Source organism: Pelophylax lessonae (genome assembly GCF_965119305.1).
Source record: "Pelophylax lessonae genome assembly, chromosome: 7".
NCBI classification, from domain to species: Eukaryota; Metazoa; Chordata; class Amphibia; order Anura; family Ranidae; genus Pelophylax; species Pelophylax lessonae.
This window is the reverse complement of record NC_138774.1, coordinates 231438830-231461240: the sequence shown is the minus strand read 5'-3', so window position 1 is coordinate 231461240 and position 22411 is coordinate 231438830. Positions and strand designations below refer to the sequence as shown.

General features: G+C 42.8%; 1 protein-coding gene across 3 annotated transcripts in view; it reads right to left on the bottom strand.

Annotated features, from left to right (window-relative positions):
* SLC6A8 (solute carrier family 6 member 8) overlaps window positions 1-22411 on the bottom strand; it is a 158170-nt gene that overhangs the window by 40576 nt on the left and 95183 nt on the right. For all 3 annotated transcript variants that reach the window (XR_014225526.1, XM_082264520.1, XM_082264519.1), the window contains exon 4: window positions 15120-15252. Coding sequence is in view for 2 of the 3 variants with exons in the window: in XM_082264520.1 (XP_082120646.1) it covers window positions 15120-15252 (133 nt within the window). In the remaining variant the exon portion in view is untranslated. The remainder of the gene's footprint in view (window positions 1-15119; window positions 15253-22411) is intronic.

Here is a 22411-nt window from a genome sequence, read left to right as displayed (position 1 = left end):
CAATTTTTGATGCGTGTGTACGGGGCTTAAGTCATGCTGTGCTGTGGCTTTAGCAGGATCTGTTGCTATTAAATACACAAAACTACTAAGAGGTATAGCATTAATTTTGGGTCTACGACCTATCCCTGTAAAGTTTCTGACCTTTTTAGAGGAGGAAACTACCAAGAAACTATCACAACAACTGTTTGAAACCAGCTGGCTGAAGTGACCATTATCAAAAGGATCTTGTATGTTTCATAATTATGTATTGACTTAAAGCATGCACTATACAAGTCCAGTACTGGAAGAAGGATCATATCTTAAAGGTCTGCTTACTTTTTAATATGAACATGGAGTTTGGAGGCCCTACAAAGAATTTGCTACGTGGCCCAGTGATTTAACACTACAACTCTGTTCTTATCTCTACTCCTTATCTCATTAGCCAGTGACATAAGTTATCTCAAATACTCTTTGGGTGGTTTCCATAACTATGTAGATTGTTGGAGCATGTATCACACGAGTCTGATATTATACGATGGCCCTGTATTGGATAGAAAAGTCATATCTTAAAGGTCTCCTTTCAATGTGAATATGGAGCTTGGAGAACCCTACAAAGAATTTGCTACGTGGCCCAGTGACTTAACACTCCACTTCCTCTTCTTATCTCTACTCCTTCCTATCGCGTTAGCGAGTGACAAAAGTTATCTTAAAGGATCTTGTGGTGGTTTCCATAGCTATGTAGATTCTTATAGCATGTATCACACAAGTCTGTTGTTTTATGGTGGCCCCCCAAAAAAAATCATATCTTAAAGGTCACCTCACTTTACAATGTGATTATGGAGCTTGGAGGGCCCTATAAAGAATATGTTACGTGGTCCCGTAATTTAACACTACACCCCTTTTCGTATTTCGATTCCTCTTATTAGCTGGTGACATAAGTTTAACAACGTAGATCCAAAATGGTCAATCAAACGTAGATCCAAAATGGTCAACATAATAAACTCAAGAGAATCCTCCTTTCCCATAATTATGTTTATGTTCTTCTCATTAACCAATGAATAGATAAATTCACGCAATAAAGAGCATTTAAAAAAAAAAAGTAACCAGTAGGGTTGATTTAGAATTTAATTTCACACAGCGGTAACGACTTTCTCATTCGCAATTTAAATAGCCTTGTTAGTAGACTCTCAGTGGACAAGAACTACTCATTACAGAATCCTCTTTCACACTAGATATACTCTTTGGATGTTTTTGGTTATTGTGTATGCCGTCTTGGAAACTTTGTGTTTATACTACTGATATGTTTTCTGTTCTTTTTCTTTTATTTTTTGCATAAAATCTTTTTATGATTTAAAAAAGATATACTCTTTGGATGCAGCATCAATCAGCACTGAACAAAGTCTTACGCATTTCAGATGAGTCATTAGTGATTTACTTGATTGCTTTGATTAAGAGCTCTTCAATAAAAACTATTACGAATTTCAGCAGGAGAAAATGATTGTGTGATCGTAGACTCAATGGCTTGCATGGACAGATAATGAGTTTCATCAGAAACAAGATCCACCCATTGTGTTCCGATCAATCTTGTTGGCATATATGAATTTTGGAAATGTCTTCCTCTTGTTTGAAATCTTAAATTATCATGCTAGGATGGTAAAAACCATCCCTTGTCTTCCCTGAAGCCCCCTATCCGTTATTATTTGAAGCAATCCATTATACATACCTTAAATCCTGCAGTATTCTGGCAGGTTAGGAAGCGTCACAGGTCCTCTTCTCCAGTGTTGGTGGTGGTGGGTGGCCTTTGCTCCAGCGATGCTCATGTAATTACGTGTCATAGCCATCCTGTCTAGGAGTAGTGTGAGCCTAGGCTGATAAATGACGTACCCCATGAGGGCCTGGGCTCATAGAAAGTAGGTTGGATGACGATGAGTGTCATTCAACCTGGAAGAGGACAAAGGGTGGATAACGGAGCAGTAAGCTTGTGTGGAAAAGAGGTGGGGTGGGGTGGTGATGTTATGATCGCCACCTCATCCAAACAGAAATAAAACTTTGCATCCAATGAGAAATTGCAAAGCATTCTCTGAATGGTTCCCCTGCTTAGTACAAGACCTCCTGGATTCTCAATGCAGTAGGGCAGCTGCTTGGCATGGAACCCATAAACTAGTGGAGATCACTAGAGTAGGGGTGCCTATTTACAGTGATTTCAAGGTTTTACAAGGATCCCACCGATATGGTACATACATACATTGGTCCAATCTGGACCAATGTAGCTATGTTAAAATGGCTTTTCTTGGATTCAGGTCTAATTTAAAGTGTATGTCAAATTCTAACTAACCCTAAATCTGTTCCTACTCTCATTCTAAGTCTATCTACCCCATTTAGTGTAGAGGAGGAAACAGCTGACAAAGGCTGCCCCACAGTATGCCTATGGGCGATGTCATTGCACAGGCTCTGAAGCTGTTGTGGCTGCTGCTCCTCTACATTGACGCCAGCGATGGGACCCTATCATGCGACTGGACCGGAGCGGCTTCGGAATAGGTAAGTATAGACATCTTTCCTTTTTACAGGGTAGACAGACTAGTCTTAGAATGTGGATGGGAGTATATTTAGGCTTAGTTAGAATTTGACTGGAATTCCACTTTAAAGTGTTACTAAACCGACAACAGTAAAATCTGTCTGTAGATGTAGAATAGCATGCTTGTTATACTCACTGTGTAACTTAAGTGACTATTCATCTGCATTGTGTGAAAAGGCTGTGTGATCCTGTATGCACAGAGCCTCCCATTCCTGCAAGTCCACTCTGGACAAGTCCAGATAAGCACAGTAAGTGTAGTTCAGCTGCACATGCTCAGTTTGGTCTCCATTGCTCAGAAAACACGTCCTGGTTTTAGCTGAGCTATTCAGGTCACATGGTATTAACATCAAACATTTGTATTACAGATCGTAAATGACAGTCCAGTCCCTCCCTCCTCCTCCATGCCCAGTAACTAAAAATAACACAGTGGGTGGGATGTCACATCTTCATTGATGGATGATTTTTTTTTTTCTTGGGAGTGTACATGTGATCAGCACAGGGCCAATCAGCACTGTCCAGACATGTTCAGACAGAGAATTAGAGGGCTTGAAGCCTGATAGGACAATCGTGGGAGAAATGAAAACTCCTCCTACAAACTATCAGCACTCACTGATACAAGTCACAAGATTGCTCTAATTGCTATAAACTGCTGATGAGAAAAAGGTATTTATCCTTATATATATATATATATATATATATATATATATATATATAAAATATATATTTATATTTACTAAAACAATTGCATCTCCATGTTCTGTGTACTGTAACAGACCAGATATAGTAAATGCAGGATCTGGGTTTAGTAACACTTTAAGCTCACCCTGTATCTGAAATAATAATTTTGCTTTTGCTTGACCTTTATCAGGGTAGCACAAAAAATCGTGAATGGCAGTAGACCATCAGATTTACCTTTCTTTGGGACTTGGTTACTACACTTGGTGAATTGATTTCTGCTCTATTAAACCACAGTCATTGTTTTGGATTCATTATCAATATGTTAGAGGGGTTCTTTTCATCCCATTCCTTCTCTTTGTGTCACATTGCTAGTGAACATGACTATTGTCCTCTGCTGTGTTAATCAGCAACAGGCTATGTCTAGAAGTGGGAGAATCACTCCCGCTTCCCCCCCCCCCCCCCCTCCCTTCCTATTCAGAAGCATATGAGTCCCAAGAGTGTGACCAGGCCTGCTGACCCAACAGATTGCAAGTCAGCAGCTGACACTTCAGGCATTCAGTAAGTGGGGAATTCACGTACAAGAGGCTCTCAGAACAACGATGTCGATTTGTCACTGGGAAAGAAACATTTACTGCTTTCCATCTGGATCCATTCAACATCCATTCACAAAACCTAGTCGTATTCCTCAATAGGGAAGAAGAAATTAAATAATACAATAGGGCCATCCTTAATATTGATTGGACCCTGGGCAAACATTTTCTTGGCCCCCACAAATGCAATTTCACTCTCCACCCCCAACATCCCACACAACACACAATACTACCCCCATTAATACACAGGACCCCTGGTCTATACTACCCCCATCATTACACAGGACCCACTCCCATATAATACCCCTATTCAGACACAGGACCCCCACCCCCATACTACCCCCATCATTTCAAAGGACCCCCTGCCCCCCCCAGCAGTCTCACCTTGAGTGCCCAGAGGATGTCAGACAAACACCAGGTACACTCCGCTAAGCCCTCCGGTGTTTTTAAGTGGGCCGATGGTCTGCGGCTTGTCAGACATGGTGAGGGAGAGGGGTCAGTGGGACTGTGCCTGAGATTAACAGGCCCTCTCCCCGGACAAGGTTTACCATACCAAGCTGGCCAATCACCGCACAGGCTGCTGACATAACACCCAACCAAGGTGTCACCAAGCCCCCAACATTTGATTCTGCTTTCATCTCCTGAGTGATAGCTAAATCCAGTTGTCAACTATTTGCAGGCTCAAGGAAAAACTGCTTTGGGCTCCACAACAATGACTGGTATGGGGCAGCTGCCCCTTTTGCCCTGCGTTAAAGACAGCCCTTAGAATCATGTAGGAGATCCTACGCAAACCTGTGCTGGAGGGTTTTTGGCGAGCCATTTAAGATATACACGAGCTAAATACTCAGAGCTGCCTATAATCCATTGAAATGTATGTAGGGGAAAAACAAAATACATTCGGTAAATTTTTCCATTACATGGGTATTTCTCTTTGCATGGTCGCCAACAATATCTTGTCATCCTGCCAAACATCCAATGAGCTAGCACAGTGGCTAAGTGGTTAGCACTTCTGCCTAGTAACACTAGGGTTGTTGATTCAAATACCAACCATTTAAACTACCTGTCTGGCGTATGCATGTTCTCCCTGTGCCTGCGTGGGTTTCCTCCCACACTCCAAAGGCATGCTGGAAGGTTAGTTGGCTCCTGTCCTGTCTAAATTGGCCCTAGTGTATAAATGTTACATAGTTTGTGAGGTTGAAAAAAGACATCAGTCCATCCAGTTCAACCTATGATGTGTGTGTGTGTGTTTGCTGTTAATCGTACATTGTATACCCCATTATGTTGTGGTCTCTAAGGTGCCCATCTAATAGTTTTTTGAAATTATTGATGCTCCCTGCTGATACCACTGCTTGTGGAAGAGAATTCCACATCCTTACCGCTCTAACAGTAAAGAACCCCTTACGCATTTTAAGGTTAAACCGTTTTTCCTCTAGTTTTAGTGAGTGGCCACATGTCTTATTGTATTCCCTTACTCTAAATAGTTTGTTCCTTATGCTATGGTCATCACCAGTGTGAATTCAGACCTTAGATTGTAAGCTCCTTGAGGGCAGGGACTAATGTGAATGTACAATATATATGCAAAGTGCTGCACAAATTGAAGGAACTGTACAAGTATCTATAATAAATAAACTTCCTGACAACAGTGCCTTTGCTGCACTCAAAACCAAAGCAGTGCTCTCAGCCCTGCCCTAGTGGACTAAAGAACACCTCCCATCTATTTTATGCAGATGAGGAGAGGGAAGTGTCATGTAGTCCAGCAGGGTAATGCAGCAGAGAAGAACACCTCCCATCTATTTTATGCAGATGAGGAGAGGGAAGTGTCATGTAGTCCAGCAGGGTAATGCAGCAGAGAAGAACACCTCCCATCTATTTTATGCAGATGAGGAGAGGGAAGTGTCATGTAGTCCAGCAGGGTAATGCAGCAGAGAAAGCATTGTCAGCTCACCACAGTGGCAGAGCGGTATCCCTAAGAACCATTGCTGCTCTTTGGAATAAAGGGGAGTGAGTTTTTTTACCCTTGTTCAGTCCGAATTACATATATTTTTTTCTGTATTGTATTAAACAGCATCAGGTTCTTGTTGTTCAGTACTATAGTGACATTTAGTGGTAGTTTTAGGGCACTACGACTTGTTTACTATGTGATTTGGTTTCTCGTTTCTGTCTTTCCCTCCTGTTTAGTGCTAGCTAGGTCAGTTCTAGCTAGACCCTCTCCGTTTCTTCCATGTTCCCTCAGTCAGTGTTAATACTTTTGCAGAGACAGGGCATAGGAAAGTCATTGTCCTATTACAACTCTGTGCTGCAATTAGCTAGGGTAAAATTGTGTTGGATATTGAAGAGTTGAGCTGCCTGTGGATGGTGTTGAGTCAGCAGGTGACCATGCTGTCCAGACAGACTGGGTCCAAGGAGGTATGTCAATGCCCCCCATAGTTGGAAGTGCCTAGGTATTTCTCTGTGTTTTCCAATGGCTGAACAGAGCAGCATGAGGAATAAAGGCAAGCTATGTGCTGCTGTTGGGACTGCCAATAAAGTAAACCTGTTCACTGTAAACTTGCGTTAGTACAATGCACCATAGCACAGATAGGGTATAAAATGTAACCCTTGTCTAAATGAGGCTTCTGCTGCCCATCGACAGAGGATGCCTCAACAAGAACGATAGATGGTGAGACATCTGGCTGCCATAAAATCCCCTGGGAATTTTTGTGATCATAAATAAAAGGAAAATTTTGATTGCTAAAAGGACATTTCCAGCCTAAACTCTAAGTATAAGATACAGTATCTCCGTTTTTATTTTACAAGAAAAAGGAAAAGCCAATTTCAGCATCTCGGCTTGATAACAAATTCTTTGGATGAAGCTTTCCACTAATACTGGAATCCCTGTTCCAGCCACCTGCTGCTTATGTATTTGTCCCAGGACATGCTCTTATGCCACAAGTAGGGCCCCCCTAGGAAGACAGGACAGAAGACTGGATAAAGGGCGCCAATGACAGTTCAAGGGCAAAGCCATCCAAGCCTCTGTTGTGTGGGCTGATTCATTCCCCTTCATTGTTAGACCGTTGCTGAGCAATTGGACAAGTTTCCATTCTTCCCCTAAGTTAAAGGGAAAGTCTCAGTTCCGACAACGATTGGTAAAAACTACAAGGAATACATCTGTGTCTCTCCAACAACAGACAATCAAGTTCAGCCTTTCTTAACCTTTCAACAAAGGGGAACCCAAAACGATCGTTATTTAACCACTTTACGACCACCCGCCGCAGCTACTCCTGCGCAAGCCGCGATAGGTATACGTCGGTCCCGCGCAGAGAGCTAGTCAGCGGGGAAGCCGATGTACGGGGCAGGCGGCTCCGATTGCCGCCTGACACCCGCGATCGCTCCCCGCTGAGAGAGAAGGACAGGCAGCTGTTGTAAACACAGCTGACTGTTCTTCTCCCTGGAATGATCATAGAGCCCCTGTGATCCTTCTATATAGGATCACATGTCTCTATGGTCATTTCACAAGCCACGCCCCCCCACAGTTAAAATCACTCCCCTAGGCTCACATTTAAGCCCTTGATCACTCACAATGTTGACCCCCTTCCCTGCCAGTGTCATTATTACAGTAACAGTGCATATTTTTAGCACTGATTACTGTAGTAATGTCACTGGTCCCCCCAAAAATGTAAGAATGTCAGTCAGGGGTCCAATCTGTCTGCCGCAATGTCGCAGTCCCGCAAAAAATCGGAGATTGCTGCCATTGCTAGTAAAAAAAAAAAAAAAAAAAAAAATAAAAATTACATAAATCTTTCCCGTAGTTAGTAGACGCGATAACTTTTGCGCAAACCAATCAAAATACGCTTATTGCAATTTTTTTTTTTTTACCAAAATTATGTAGCAGAAAACAAATTGGCCTAAAATGTAAAAAAAAATAGATTTTTATATATTTTTTTTTGGGAATGTTATATATAGCAGAATGTGAAAAATATTGTTTTTTTTTTTCAGAATTGTTGCTATTTTTTTGTTTATAGCGCAAAAAATAAGAATTGCAGAGGTGATCAAATACCACCAAAAGAAAGCTCTATTTGTGGGAAAAAAAGGTCCTCAATTTTATTTAGGTACAGACCGTGCAATTGTCTGTTAAAGTAATGCAGTGCCGAATCGCAAAATATGGCCTGGTCATTAAGGGGGCAAATCCTTCCGGTCCAGAAGTGGTTAAGGGAACAGACTCACCCAGGCCTATTCCTTTGATCTGTTTGGAGTAGTCGTCCTTTGAATATATAATAATTATTTGTAACATAAGCTTTATAAAGTACATTTATCCAATTAATCAGCTTCCAGTACATTTTTTTTATTAAATACCTCTTTCCTAATTGAGTTTTTAATAACATCTTGAGATCTGACTTAAAATCCGTATGATACCATAATCTGGTATGTGCTGTATATTACAAATCCTTTGCTGTCAAATAATATAAATCATTGAATGGAATTTTCCATCACAGAGACTCCTCTACCATGTGGCTGTTAGGAGGAAGTTGCGTCCAAAGTTCTTCCAGGTAACTCCCTTCCCGCTGGAAAGACCCATCATTAATGGCTATCACAGTGTCTATAGAACCATAGTTGTTATGGCATAGGTCATAAAATCCCAAAACTTTTTGAATGACAAGCTGGGCTGGATTCTGGCTATATCTAAATTATTTTATTGACTTGGCTTATCACACTTCTCTTTCAGTTTTATCTAAGGGAGGGGGGGGGGGATTTCTTTTAATCAGTTATGATTTCGTTCCTAAGGTCAGCTTGGCTTGTTTTTAAAGAAAGCCAGTTAAAACTTGGCCAATGTTGGAATTTGAACATTATATTTTAAAGCAAACGAAACCTTACAATAAAAAAGTGGTAGGAGGTGGAGCTAGGACACATGTTCTTAACCATTTTACCATGTAGGAGCCCCTGAAGTAACGTTTAGGTCTCAAGGAACCCCAGCTTAACATTACTTTACTATTTGTAGCTCAGGGTACATTCGCGTAAACAGTAGATTGTAGATATAAGAATATATAAAAGAATATAAAATGTGGCTTACTTACCATATTTAACAACCAGGGTTGCTCTAATATGACAATATTATTTTCAGTAACAATAATGAAATCAAACATATAATTCAAATAACCTGAAAAAAGGAAAGCAGACAGTCAGTGACATGCCTCTTTACGCTGGTGGTCAGTGGGGAACAGCCTCATTCCACTGGTGGTCAGCGGGAATAATGGTACTTACACAGGTGGTCAGTAGAGAAGAACGTCATTCCACTGACGGGCAGTGGAGAAGGACGTCATTTGACTGGCGGTCAGGTGAGAAGGATGTAATTCGACTGATGGTCAGCAGAGAAGTACGTCACTCCAATGACGGGCAGTGGAGAAGGACGTCATTCCACTGATGGGCAGTGGAGAAGGACGTCATTCCACTGACGGGCAGTGGAGAAGGACGTCATTCCACTGATGGGCAGTGGAGAAGGACGTCACTCCACTGATGGGCAGTGGAGAAGGACGTCATTCCACTGACGGGCAGTGGAGGACGTCATTCGACTGGCTGTCAGGTGAGAAGGATGTCATTCGACTGACGGTCAGCAGAGAAGGATGTAATTCGACTGACGGTAAGCAGAGAAGGACGTCATTCGACTGAGGGTCAGCGGAGAAGGACATCATTTGACTGAAGGTTAGTGAAGAAGGACATCATTCCACTGACGGTCAATGAAGAAGGACGTCATTCCACTCACGGTCAGTGAAAAAAATGATACCTCAGCTAGTGGTCAGTGGATGAGGACCTAATCCCACTGGTAGTGGAAAGAATGGTACTTACAGTGAAGGTCATTGGAGGAGGACCTTTTTGCACTGGTGCTCAGTAGGGAAGAATGGTAATTACACTGAAGGCCAGTGTAGAAGGACTCCACACTATTGGTGGTCAATGGGAAGAATGGTACTTACGCTGAAGGTCAGTGCAGTAGCACCTTATTCTACTGGTGGCTGTTGAAAGCAATGGTACTTACACTGGTGGTCAGTGGAAAACAAACTTATTCCAATAGTGGTTAATGGGAAGAATGGCATTTACACTGGTGGTCAGTAAAAAGAATGCCCCCTTACAGATAGCCGAAAAGATAATTATTGGTGTCAACTGTTACTTATTGGAGAGAAACTGCTTTTGCACAAGGAACCAACTAGCAACCTCTGGAGGAACCTCGGCCAAGAGGGTAGAATAGGGCATTGTCACAAAGGACTGAAAGTTAAGGACAATCCAAATATTTATAGTTGTCTTAGGAACTATGAGGCATTTTTCCAATGGGGACACTAGTTCTGGTAACAATTGATTTCCCCTATGTTAAAAAGATTTATTGCTGGGTCTGCAGGACAGGAAGTCCTAAATGAGATAAAAATGGAACCCCCCCACCCAAAAAAACAGGGGCCTGTTAAAGTGTTTTACTAAATATGTTCTATAAGTGCAAACATTACTTGTTGATCCTACCAGAAATCCAGTAAGCTGAACTTTCTGTGCTCTGCCTCTGCTGACTATTTTCAGTTAGCATTGTTCCTAAGTGTCTCTGCGGACTATAAAACACCTTACCATCATGTAATAGACAACATGTGAGGGAGTGTTCTATAGTCCAGTTCTAGCATGGCAACACTGTTCCTGCACAGCTACAGTACAGTAGGTGAACGTTGTCACCCCAGGACGGGAAGAATGTTACTGGCAGGATCCAAAAAAAAACCCAGAACAAAGAAAACGAATGAAGCCACCACATCTAAGAACTGGAAAACTGCATTATATTACATTTCTGTTTTTGAGTTTAGGTACGCTTTAGCTAATCTCTACCTTATCCAACACTAAGAATATAGATTTGGCTTTTTCTCAGTGGTTGTTACAGGCTGATTTATAACTGTGATTTATGTGCAGTGGGTACCCATATAGGAATAGAAAGAAATGGAAAGCCTCAAAAACTGTTGAAAACATATTTATTTTGTCATTTTTCCATGTGCAGTTGAATGTGCCAGCCTTTCATAAAGTGTGATGAACACAGGCTTGCCTCTGTCCAGCCATTCGCTTCAATCGCTGTCTTGTTTGGGTCGCTCAGAAGCGAGCGCGTCACAGGAGCCCACCCTCGCTTGCTGGTCGTAGGTGGAAACTTACAGAAAGAATGGCTGTTCTGACCTTACTATTCTAAAAGTTAACATGATGCTTGTCGAAGAGTTTCTGGGCCTACTCACAGCTGAGGCTGGCTCTTCATCAGCGTTATGCATCGCAGTAAAGGCAGAAGTCAGCCTTTTGCTTTTTAGGGCTCGTTTAGATGTGCGGCCCTGCTTGCTACCCCTCTGAAAAATGAGTGGATTGCCTTTCAAAAGTATTTGACAGGCGGCCCAGAGTCGATATGTCGCCTCCTGTGTTACCCACTAAAAGCCAGCAACTGCGTGCATGATACATGGTTGCTGCGCAATTGTAGGTCATATTTAGCAGTGGTACTGCCTGCCGAATGTGACTTATTGTATAAACTTTGGTAGTGTGTACTAACATGTACACTAGCCATGTTGCCTTGTGGTTCAGTGGTCAGAACCACAGCTTAACCACCTTAAAAACTTGGCTTAACCACCTGTGTTTTTTTTATTTTTTTACCACCCCTTGACTGCACATTTAAATATGAGCGAAGAAGGAGTAGCAACTAGTTGAGGTTTTAAATTTTATCTGTGGGGTAAATTTCTTCCCACTCCTGAAATTGTTTCCAAACACATTTTTGGACAATATTTTGTGCTATCTGTGCCTCTTTGTTCTGGTGACTAGTGATGGGCCGAACGCCCCCCTGTTCCAAGTCGCACCAGAACATCTCGAGCAGGGAAAAAGTTCTAGTGAACATGCAAACTCTATTAGTCTATGCCACACGAACAAAAGTCCTAATTTTAAAGGTTTATATGCAAGTTATTGCCATAAGTGTATGGGGACCCAAGTACTACCCTAGGGGACATGTAACCATGGGAAAACATTTTTTTTAAACAATTGTTTTTACAGGAGCAGTGATTTTAATAATGCTTAAAGTAAAACAATAAAAATGAAAACTTCCTATAAATTTAGTGCCTGGGGGGGTCCCCTTAATGTGCCTGTAAAGTGGTGCATCTGTACAATGTATGTAGCCTGCTGCAGCAATACTGACATTTATAAGGGAAAAAATTTAATTTAAACTTGCTCGCAGCTGTAATGTATTGTCGGCTCCCAGCAATACAGATAAAAAAACATGAAGAAAACATTAAAAAAAGCGGCGTGGGGTCCCCCTAAAATCCATACCAGACCCTTATCCGAGCATGCAGCCTGGCAAGCCAGGATAAGGAGGGGGGACAAGCGAGCGGCCCCCTCTCCTGAACAATACCAGGCCCTCAACATGGGGAGGGTGCTTTGGGGTGTCCCAATGTTGATGGGGACAAGGGCCTCTTCCCAACAACCCTAAGCTGTGGTTGTGGGGATCTGTGGGTGGGGGACTTATCTGACGTCAGAAGGGGGCGGTGCCACCGGGTGAGGTACATGCATATAAAAGAGCTGTCAAAGCTCAAGAGTGTCATTTGGCTGGATGCCTCAGAAGAGGCGAAGCGTCCTTGAATTTTTTTCTATTTTTCAGGTGCGGAGAGCGTCTGGATTGGCGATGGATTTACATCGAAGGACACTTTTTTTTTTTTTTTCTTTTTTTTTTTTAATTTAAAGACTTGTCAAAAACTGTCTTTTGTGTTTTATGTTTTTTGTATATTTTTTTGGTGAATTGGTAGGGGTACGATGTACCTGATATCCATTCACATAGCGGGGGGTGCCGGGATATGCGCCCCACCCGCAGACCCCCACAACCACAGCCCAGAGTTGTCGGCAAAAAGCCCCTGTCCTCATCAAAATGGGGACAAGGTGCTTTGGGGGTTACCCCAAAGCACCCTCCCCATGTTGCGGACAAGCGGCCTGGCATGGTTCAGGAGGAGGGGCTCATACCCCCCCCCCCCCCCATCCTGGCCTGCCGGGCTGCATGCTCGGATAAGGGTCTGGTATGTATTTTGGGGGGGGCCCCACTTTTTTTAAAATTTTGGTGTGGAGTTCCCCTTTAAAATCTGTACCAGACCGTAAGGGCCTGGTGTGGATTTTGGGGGGAAGGGGACCCCATGCCATTTTTATAAACATTTTGGAGTGGAGTTTCTCTTAAAATCTATACCAGACCCAAAGGGCCTGGTATAGATTCTGGGGGGGGGGGGCACTTTCACCCCCTTCCTGCCCAGACCAATTTTTAACTTTCAGCACTCATTGGCATCTATCGGAAATCTTGGTCAGCTTGGCATGGCACTGCTCATGAACTATAAGTGACAGGGACACAAAATTTGGGGAGCACTGAGAGGGGACCCAGGACTACAACATATTTATACATTTGAAAAGTGGGGTATAACCTGAGCACTACATGACTGCATTAAACTAACTCAACACACTATCTACTAACTACCTGCCTAACCTCTATTATCACACACACCATACATGTATACCTTATATAGTGTGGGGTGTGCACCCTGGCTTTGGCCAATCATGGCTCTGACATGACACTGAGCTGTGATTGGCCAAAGCATACAGGTCAGGTGCATGCTTTGGCCAATCACAAGCACTTAATGCACTGCAATCGTGCAGTGCATTATGGGGCGCTCATCGGTGGGCGAATTTGCCACCGAGCACCCGGGTGTTCGTGTGTTTGTGTGTTCGACTCGAACATCCAGCCCATCCCTTCTGGTGACAACGGTCCCTCATTTCTTAAGGGAAAATCTTTAAAGGCATTACAGACAGATAATCATTTGAAAACGTATGTAAATCCCAAGGACCGATTCAGGACTGCCAGTGCATTGGCGCCTTTTGCCGGCTCGGGGATGCACCGCTGTTGCGTGCCTTCCTGTGTCGGTATCCAATTCATTTCTATTGGGATGCGCGGCTGCACTGGCACATCTGTTGTGTCCTTATACAACATGCGTGTCTGTATGCGTTGCAAATGGGCCCTAAATCTATTTTTTTTTTTCAGTATGTTTTGTGAATCTGTTGCAAAGTTCCTTAGGGTTTGCTTGGGGTTTCTTGAGCATCAAGCAATTTCTGCCCCTTAGATAAGTTATCACTGACACAGAAGAGTTTTTCAGCGATCTGGAAGAGGGAATTCTTCCCAATAATGTAATAGGACCCTTCTCCACTGACCGCCAATGTAAGTGGGTCTTTCGTACACAGACCACCAATCTTGTGGGATCCTTCCCCACTGACCACTGGGGGCACTTTATTGACCACCAGTGTAAGAGGGCACTTTATTAACCATCAGTGTAAGAGGGCACTTCATTGATCATCAATGTAATAGGGCACTTCATTGACCATCCATGTAAGAGGGCACTTCATTGACCATCCATGTAAGAGGGCACTTCATTGACCATCAATATAAGAGGGCACTTCATTGACCATCCATGTAAGAGGGCACTTCATTGACCATCAGTGTAAGAGGGCGCTTTACTGACCATCGGTGTAAGAGGGTGCTTTACTGACCATCGGTGTAAGAGGGTGCTTTACTGACCATCAGTGTAAGAGGGCGCTTTACTGACCATCGGTGTAAGAGGGTGCTTTACTGACCATCGGTGTAAGAGGGTGCTTTACTGACCATCGATGTAAAAGGGTGCTTTAATGACCATCAATGTAAAAGGGCGCTTTACTGACCATCGGTGTATGAGGGCACTTCACTGACCATTGGTGTATGAGGGCACTTCACTGACCATTGGTGTATGAGGGCGCTGCACTGACCATTGGTGTAAGGAGGCATTTTTCTGCTGGTCCCCAATGTGACAGAGCAGAACTATTTTCATGGTCTCCATTTTTATCTGGCCATTGCTATTATTTAAATTTATTTTTATTACTGAAAATGATTTTGTTAAGAACAGCCCTTGAAGTCAAATATGTAGTCTATATTTTCTATTAATTCCTATATCCACAATATACTGTTCATGTTAATTTGTAGTAGATATAATAATTTTTGGCAGGGGTTCACTGAGCCTTGAAAGTTATTTCAAGGGTTCCTCCATGTTAAAAAAAGGATATGATAAAGTACAGAGTGCAATCACCCATAGTAATCAGTCTACTATACCCAGGTCAGCAAGTAATGATTGTATTTAGATTGAAGGGGGATTGATCATCATCGTCATCTTGGCCAACATCATCATCATCCTCATCATCATCAACATCATTCTTTGCTCTCTTATACACAAACTTACAAATGTTACAGCTCCTTATAAAATCAATAACCCCATGCTTCTTACCTTTCCAGTAGATTTGACTCCCTTCCAGACACAGAAATAAACCAGCGTCCAGCAGGCTAGCAAGCACAGCAGCAACTCCCAGTTTATAGAGCCCAAATCGTCCAGGCCGGAGGAAAGTCTCAGCACTTTGTTCCTGGAAGAGTGAATGCACTGAGCAAATCTGGATCATACTAAGATACACAACCTTATGTTAGTCCATAAGGGACACTCAATGATGGGTGTAGTAAGATGTGGCACATGGACAGGAAGGAAAAGGGACAGACAGAGGATATAATTAAATTTTTTTTCTTGTTATGCGTGTCAAACCTGTGTCTACTCTAGACCACTGACTTACAACTACTTCAGCGTGTTCTTTCAGTTTTTGAGTGGGCACTGGATGGAAAAACCTGCTGGCTTCCTACATCTCCGGGCGGGACAAATTCCAGGAGTCAGGTAGTCAATGCTCCTTCAAAATTACCGCTGGTGCCTAAACTTTGAGGTTTTCTCTAGTTGTTGTCAATTGAGCTGGCTCTTAAAAAATGCTGGCCCCAGGATTGGATAGACTGGGTCCTGAATTCCATATTATTTTTATTCACACTATCTTAAGGAGACCAGGTCACCTTGCCCACTCTTTAAAACTGACCAACCTAGATATACTCACTTTTACGGCACTACCCGCCACTCCTTTCACCGTAACAGCTACCACAGAATGTCAAGAGTTTGCAGGAAGTCAACCCAATGTCATCTGCTCAGGCCTAGACTGGTAGCCAAGTCTAAGCAATAAATCCTGGGAGAAGGTTACATGCTTCCCCCTACCCAGAAGCCCATGGCCATGGCTTTGATAAAAGAGGGTGAGCGCAATACAGTTGAATATACCTGGGTTAGTAGGTGAGCTTTAAAAGGGCCCTGCCACTTAAATTGAGTGGACATAGTGATGTGTTCTCTTTAAGATGGCCACACATGATTTACCAACAAGTATGTTCGTGTTATGTTGGTCATACATGGCTTGAGGTTTGGCCAATTATTGCTAAATTGGCTAAAATTCGAGTTGCGGGTGGCCCTGTTGGCACCAAATCAACTCAAAAAAAAATTGTTCGATCAGATTCAGTCACTGTTCAAATATTCTATTAGCCGACGGGTCCGAATACACTAGCCGGCAGAAGAGGATTCCTTATCCATGTTTAGCGTGAATGGCAGAATCTACTGGAAATCTTTTGTTTAGTTTGCTCAGTATGGCTAGCCTCTGAGTCTACCTAATGAATTTTAAGCTGAACAGATTGTTTTTATAGGCACTCATAAGACATAATTGTTGGTAATTCCCAAGCCGAATGCCCAGAGATGGTACAATCAGATTGTAACATATCAGCTTACGAGACCCCAGAAGGCCATAACGGGATTTCACATTTGAACTCCAAAATTGTTTATACAATCTCTATAGAGAATTATAAGTCTTCTTCAGTGTGAGAGTTCAGTTGAAATGGAAAAAATCTCCTCTCTGGGATTGCCGTGAGATGTAAGGAACCAGCATGTGATTCTACTGGCCAGGAGCCACGCAGGACTGAAATGTATGTTTTACATATCCAAGTCTAAAAAATGGATATTCCACTAATGCTCATCTACTTCTAAACTTAGTTGCACAATCACCAAATGGCTTCTAAAGTTTCTCTTATGAATGTGAACGCCAGGTTTTAATGCACTGGAGAAACAATGGTGTTAAGTGAAAGAATATCCACTAAGGTCATAGGCTGCATAATTTTTGCTTTTGTGCCAATGAATATAACAAATTAGGAAAACGTTGACTTGCATAGCTAGTGCCTTTAACAGAACTGTATTGGTGTACCTCTGTTTTTTTGCTTTTCGAAAATAAATGAGTTTTTGTAATTGTATTCTCTAAAAGTGGAAGGCAGAAGTTTCCATGGACAGGATTCGTATCTTCTGTTTCATATTTCTGGACAAAGAAGTGATTCATTTATTTTCTTTAATTTTTTGTTTAAGAAAAGAAGTGGAAGCATTATTTTAAGGAGGAACTGCTTTTTTCAGCCATACTGGAAAATATATATATATATATATATATATATGTGTATATGGTGTGTGTGTGTGTGTGTGTATGTATATTGTATATGCATGTATATGTGTGTGTGTGTGTGTGTGTGTGTATATATATATATATATATATATGTGTGTGTGTATATATATATATATATATATATATATATATATATATTATACTGGAAAAAAATACTAAAACACATGCTTTAATAAAGCAGAGCATGTTTGAACATAGGAAAATCATGAAAAAGGACCCATTAAAGAAACTAATTATGATTATAGTAATCTGAATCTTGTCTCTTGATCTTTTATAAAAGTGCAGCCTGGAAGGTATAACTTGATTTTGGATTATTTTCGTGTATTCTCACCCTGTCAAAGCAGAAGTTTTAAGATGAGTGTTAGGTCAGACTGAAATGGACCCTTGGCAATCCTGGAATTTTAGACCCAGCTGGTGCTTACAATGGAACCAGTGCTGGTGCCAAGTCTTCACCTCTTTATGTGCACACTCATGTTGTGTTCAAGCATTACTAAAGACAAACTTTTTTTTGGATAGAGTGGAGAGGGATTAGAACACCTGTAATTTTTATTGCTTTCTGTGTCCTCATTAAGGAGATTAACCCTCTCTGGTTTGTCCTGTTTACCATTATCATTGAGAGTGAAGGTAACAGAAAACCCCACATTTTGAGTTGTCCCCAGAAAACCCCACATTTTGAGTTGTCCCCAGAAAACCCCACATTTTGGGTTGTCCCCAGAAATGTAATAGAGGCAGGGCTGTCTTTAACACAGGGCAAAAGGGGCAGCTGCCCCAGGTCCAGTCATTTGTTGTGGGGCCCAAAGCAGCTGCCCCTTAAGCCCGCACTGCCCGCAAATAGTTGATAAGTGGATTCAAGAGGGCCAAAGAAAATGTTTGCCCAGGGTCCAATCAATATTAAAGGCGGCCCTGAATAGAGGGGAAATCTGCCAATGAGGATACTAATTCTGATGAACTGGGGGGTCTCCAAGGAATTCCATTAATTTGCAGGGATTTCCGCTCACTTCCTGTTTGGTTATGGAACAGGAAGTGAAGAGCAATCTCCACAATGGGATGGTGAAAAAAAATGACAGGGGTTATAACCCTCCGTTACTCTATCCAAAAAAGGTTTTGCCTATAGTTCTTTAATTTCAGCAAAGGGCTGCCAAACCCACGAGGTGGTATTGCAGCAGTGAGCGATGGTATGTCCTCCAGATCAGATATGGTCTACATTAAAACTGGTCACATGACCATTTCTTTGGCCGAAACAGGAATTTATCTTTTTTTTTTTTTTTTTTTTTTTTTAGTACTTTTACTTATAAAAGAGGAGATCAGCTTTAATGCTGGTAACAGACACTTCAAAACTGAAATGTAACTATAAGCTTGGCTGATTAACAGCTATATCTTTCTCTAGAAAGTCAGATAGGAAGTCCATTATATGTTCTGAGCCCAGTCAGGAGACAGGTCAGCTTTCAAGAATACCTAACACTGGGTTGAGAGTTTTTTGTTTTGACAGGGAGAGAATACAACTATATACCAGCAAACACACCCATCCCTGACAGGTAAGGCTGCACTATTACAACAGTTACAGAGTGGAGATTCAGATTCTTACAAATGCCAATTTATGACTAGTTCATTTTAAAATGGCAAGGCAGGCACCAGAGGCCCCTTATGATTTTTCCAATTTGCCTTTCAGCTGAACACAAGGTTTTATTCCTGATAAGTAGGGACCACACAAACCATTTTAATGCTTAATTTTACCTTCCTTTCTTGCATTCGTAAAGCGGTTAACCTGCAGTACATGACTCCATTTTGTTATCATTGTCTATGTCTACCCTATCCAATGCATATACTGTAACTACTAGATTGCCCTCAGAAAAGCACTGAAAGGTTGGTTTGCGTCTCAGGAACAGTGATCTGGTTTATGCTCTTAAGTAAAACATAGTTTTACAGTTCCATACATTTATCCATGGCATGTTTGTGGTGATAAAAAAATAAATTTGACAGAATTTGCAGGAAATCAGGCAATGATCCTTTGGACACTTTGCCAGCTCATCTCCTTGCTGTAAAATCCATTGGAGCGGGTTCCTTGCCTACCTTTTCTGACTGGCTGTTCAACAGCGATTCCCTGATGTATGAAGAACTACCTTGCCTAATAGGTATCCAACATCATTCTGACTTGGCCTTCTCTGGATTCAAACTTTTGAAGGTCAAAAAAAGGTTGCAACACCTGGTGACATGTGCAAAAAAGATTTTGGCACTACCCCCACATCTCCAAAACGTAACATAAATGTTTGGGAGGGAGTTCTGCTTATGAGATGCCAACTAATAATCTGTGTGTTAGGGTTTATTCCTCCTTTATAGCTGGTTGAACGGATGGCTTGTCTCTGGTATAGTACACTGGCTAAAAAATTCCATGTTTTTGCAAGTTTTCTTAATGCATGTGTAGGGTGACTAGGGTCTCTGTCCAAAGCAGGATAGTACCTATCCTAGATTTATTTCTGCTGGAGTGTGTCCCTTGCAATAGTAGAAGAAGCTCCAATAACCGGAGTTATGAATATTTATCTCCTCCTGGCTAGGAGGTTTATTGCCAGTGGTGAGGGTATACATAACTGAGGGAACCTTTTGGAAGCCATCATGCCTCCCAGGCTTTGCCTGCAGAAAACATGTGTCCAGTTGGGGAAGACACTGGCCTAGATTTAGAAGTCTACAAGTCCGCACTGCCTTGCCAGAGGACATACCTTGGCTGGACCACTCGGTCCTAGGCAGGCGTGTCCCGATCCAAAATTTTATTTCTGCTGGTGAATGTCCCCCACAATAGCGTAAGAAGATCCAATAACATGAATTATGAATATTTATTTCTCCCTGGCCAGCCACTCGGAAGATTACAGCCATTGGTGCATGCTGAAGGAGGGTGTATATATTTGGGGTAACCTTCAGGAAGCTCTCATTCCTCACAGGCTTTGCCTTCAGAAGACATGTGTTAGCCATTCTTTTACCTCCAAGGCCTGCTGCCTGGGGAGGACACATGCTTGAAGCAGGGGCGGATCCAGAGTCTAATCTCGGGAGGGGCACTGTCATTTTTATTTTTTTTTACTAGTAATGGCGGCAATTTTTAGCGGGACTGCGACATTGCAGCAGACAGATCGGACCCCTAACTGACATTTTTGGGAGGACCAGTGACATTACAACAGTAATCAGTGCTAAAAATATGCACTGTCACTGTAATAATGACACTGGCAGGGAAGGCGTTTACCCAGGGGCGATCAAAGGGTTAAGTGTGAGCCTGGGGGGTGCTTTCTAACTGTGGGGGTGGGCTTGTAATACCAACACAGAGACCTGTGTTCCTAAATAGGAGGAACACAGGAGCTCTGCAGTGATTCCTGAGACAACAACGGTCTGCTGCGTTTTCAACTGCAGACCGTCGTTCTCTCTTCACAGGGAGCGATTGCAGGTGCCCGGCGCCAATCGCGGCTGCTGGCCCTGTGCCTCCGCTTCCCCGCTGGCAAGTGGGCGCGCGCGCCCCCAGGATCACTCCTGCACACCACCGTACAGGTACGATGATTTGCGAGAACCTGCCGCCATATAACTGTGGCGGCTGGTCGGCAGGTGGTTAAAACAGTGACAATGTTTTAAAGTGTTCCATGTATCCCCATGCCTGCATGCCATTTATTTGCATTCTGACACATGGCTGTGCAGTGTCCTGATATGACACGCTGGTGCAGGTCCATGAAAGCACCCTGCATGCACACCAGGAAGCATGACATATTGGCACACAGTGGCTGTGTGTCTCAGTAGAAAAAAAAATGGGATGCTGGCACAAGGATAAATGCAACACTTTATGCATCCTAAAGCCAGTAAATGACAGCCCTGCATGTTAGACTCATGTCTGCAGCACACACTGTGTAAAGGAGGCAGGAAGATTATTTTCACTGTCATTCTATATCATCATTATCATCATGACAATCACACAATACAGGTGCTGTGGCTCAATGCATCTGTACTGTGTGATTATCATGATGATAATGATGATGATAGCATTTAGCTGCTGTATAATTCCTCATGATGGCTGGCCAGCAGCAAGGACATGGCATAGGTGAAGGGGGATGGGTGTGTCACTGTACCTTTTTGGAGACAAATGAATTAATTGCAGTCTAGACGTTTTCCTTACTGCCCCTGTCTGCTGTGAAGATCTGTCCCTCTCAGTGTGTTCACACACAGACGCACGCTGCTGTGTCTCAGGCTTCCCCTCAGCCTGAGCCCGCCCTCTCCTCTCTGCACCCATTGGCTGCAGGAGTCAGGCAGTGATGAGTCTGCTGACTGATATCACTCCGCCTGGCCGGAACTTTCATTTTAATGTCGCAAAATGCGGCTCCTGGTGGTATTAATCCACCTGAGCAGGGAAATAAAAAAAAAAAAAACTCTCTCTATGAAACAGCATCCTGGGCCCCTCTGAACTGATGGGGCTCAGGGATTATATTTTAGGTCTCCTGGGAGCCGGGGAGGCAGAAATAAAGTACCTGTAGATGCATTTAGATAATGCCTCTGTAAACTTAAACCTGGTATTATTTTTCTGGGGGGGGCAATTGACTCGATGCCCCCCCCCTGGATCCGCCACTGGCTTGAAGAAGACAAGAGGGAAGACAGCGCAGAGCCTTCTAAGTGCAGCAAGACATTTATTGAAGTATGTGCAGCAGTATTACACTCACATTTAGTCGGTGAATAAGATGCAGTTAGTCAAGTAACTGCATCTTATTCACCGACTAAATGTGAGTGTAATACTGCTGCATATACTTCAATAAATGTCTTGCTGCACTTAGAAGGCGCTGCACTGTCTTCCCTCTTGTCTTCCCCCAGAGATCTCTTCTGTCTCTTCCGCCGGCAGCCGCTACAGTGGACAGCTACCCCCTGAACTTTTTGGGGGTCCCCCTACCCCTGGTGTTTCCCTTCCCCCTTCCCCCCTTCCCCGGGTCCCCAGGACCAGACTTTTTTGAGACCTCTTCTTGTGCCAATTCACCACTAAACCATGCTTGAAGAAGAAACTAGGCCTGGATTTAGAGGCATACAAGCTTGCACTGCCTTGCCAGAGGTTCTATCTGGGCTGGACCACTTGGTCCTAAGCAGGAGTGTCCCTATCATAAATTTAGTATTAGTGTAAGAATATCCAATAACCTGAATTATATAGTTACAAAGTTAGCCCGGTTGAAAATAGTCCATCTAGTTCATCCAATAAATGGGGAGATAAAAAAATATC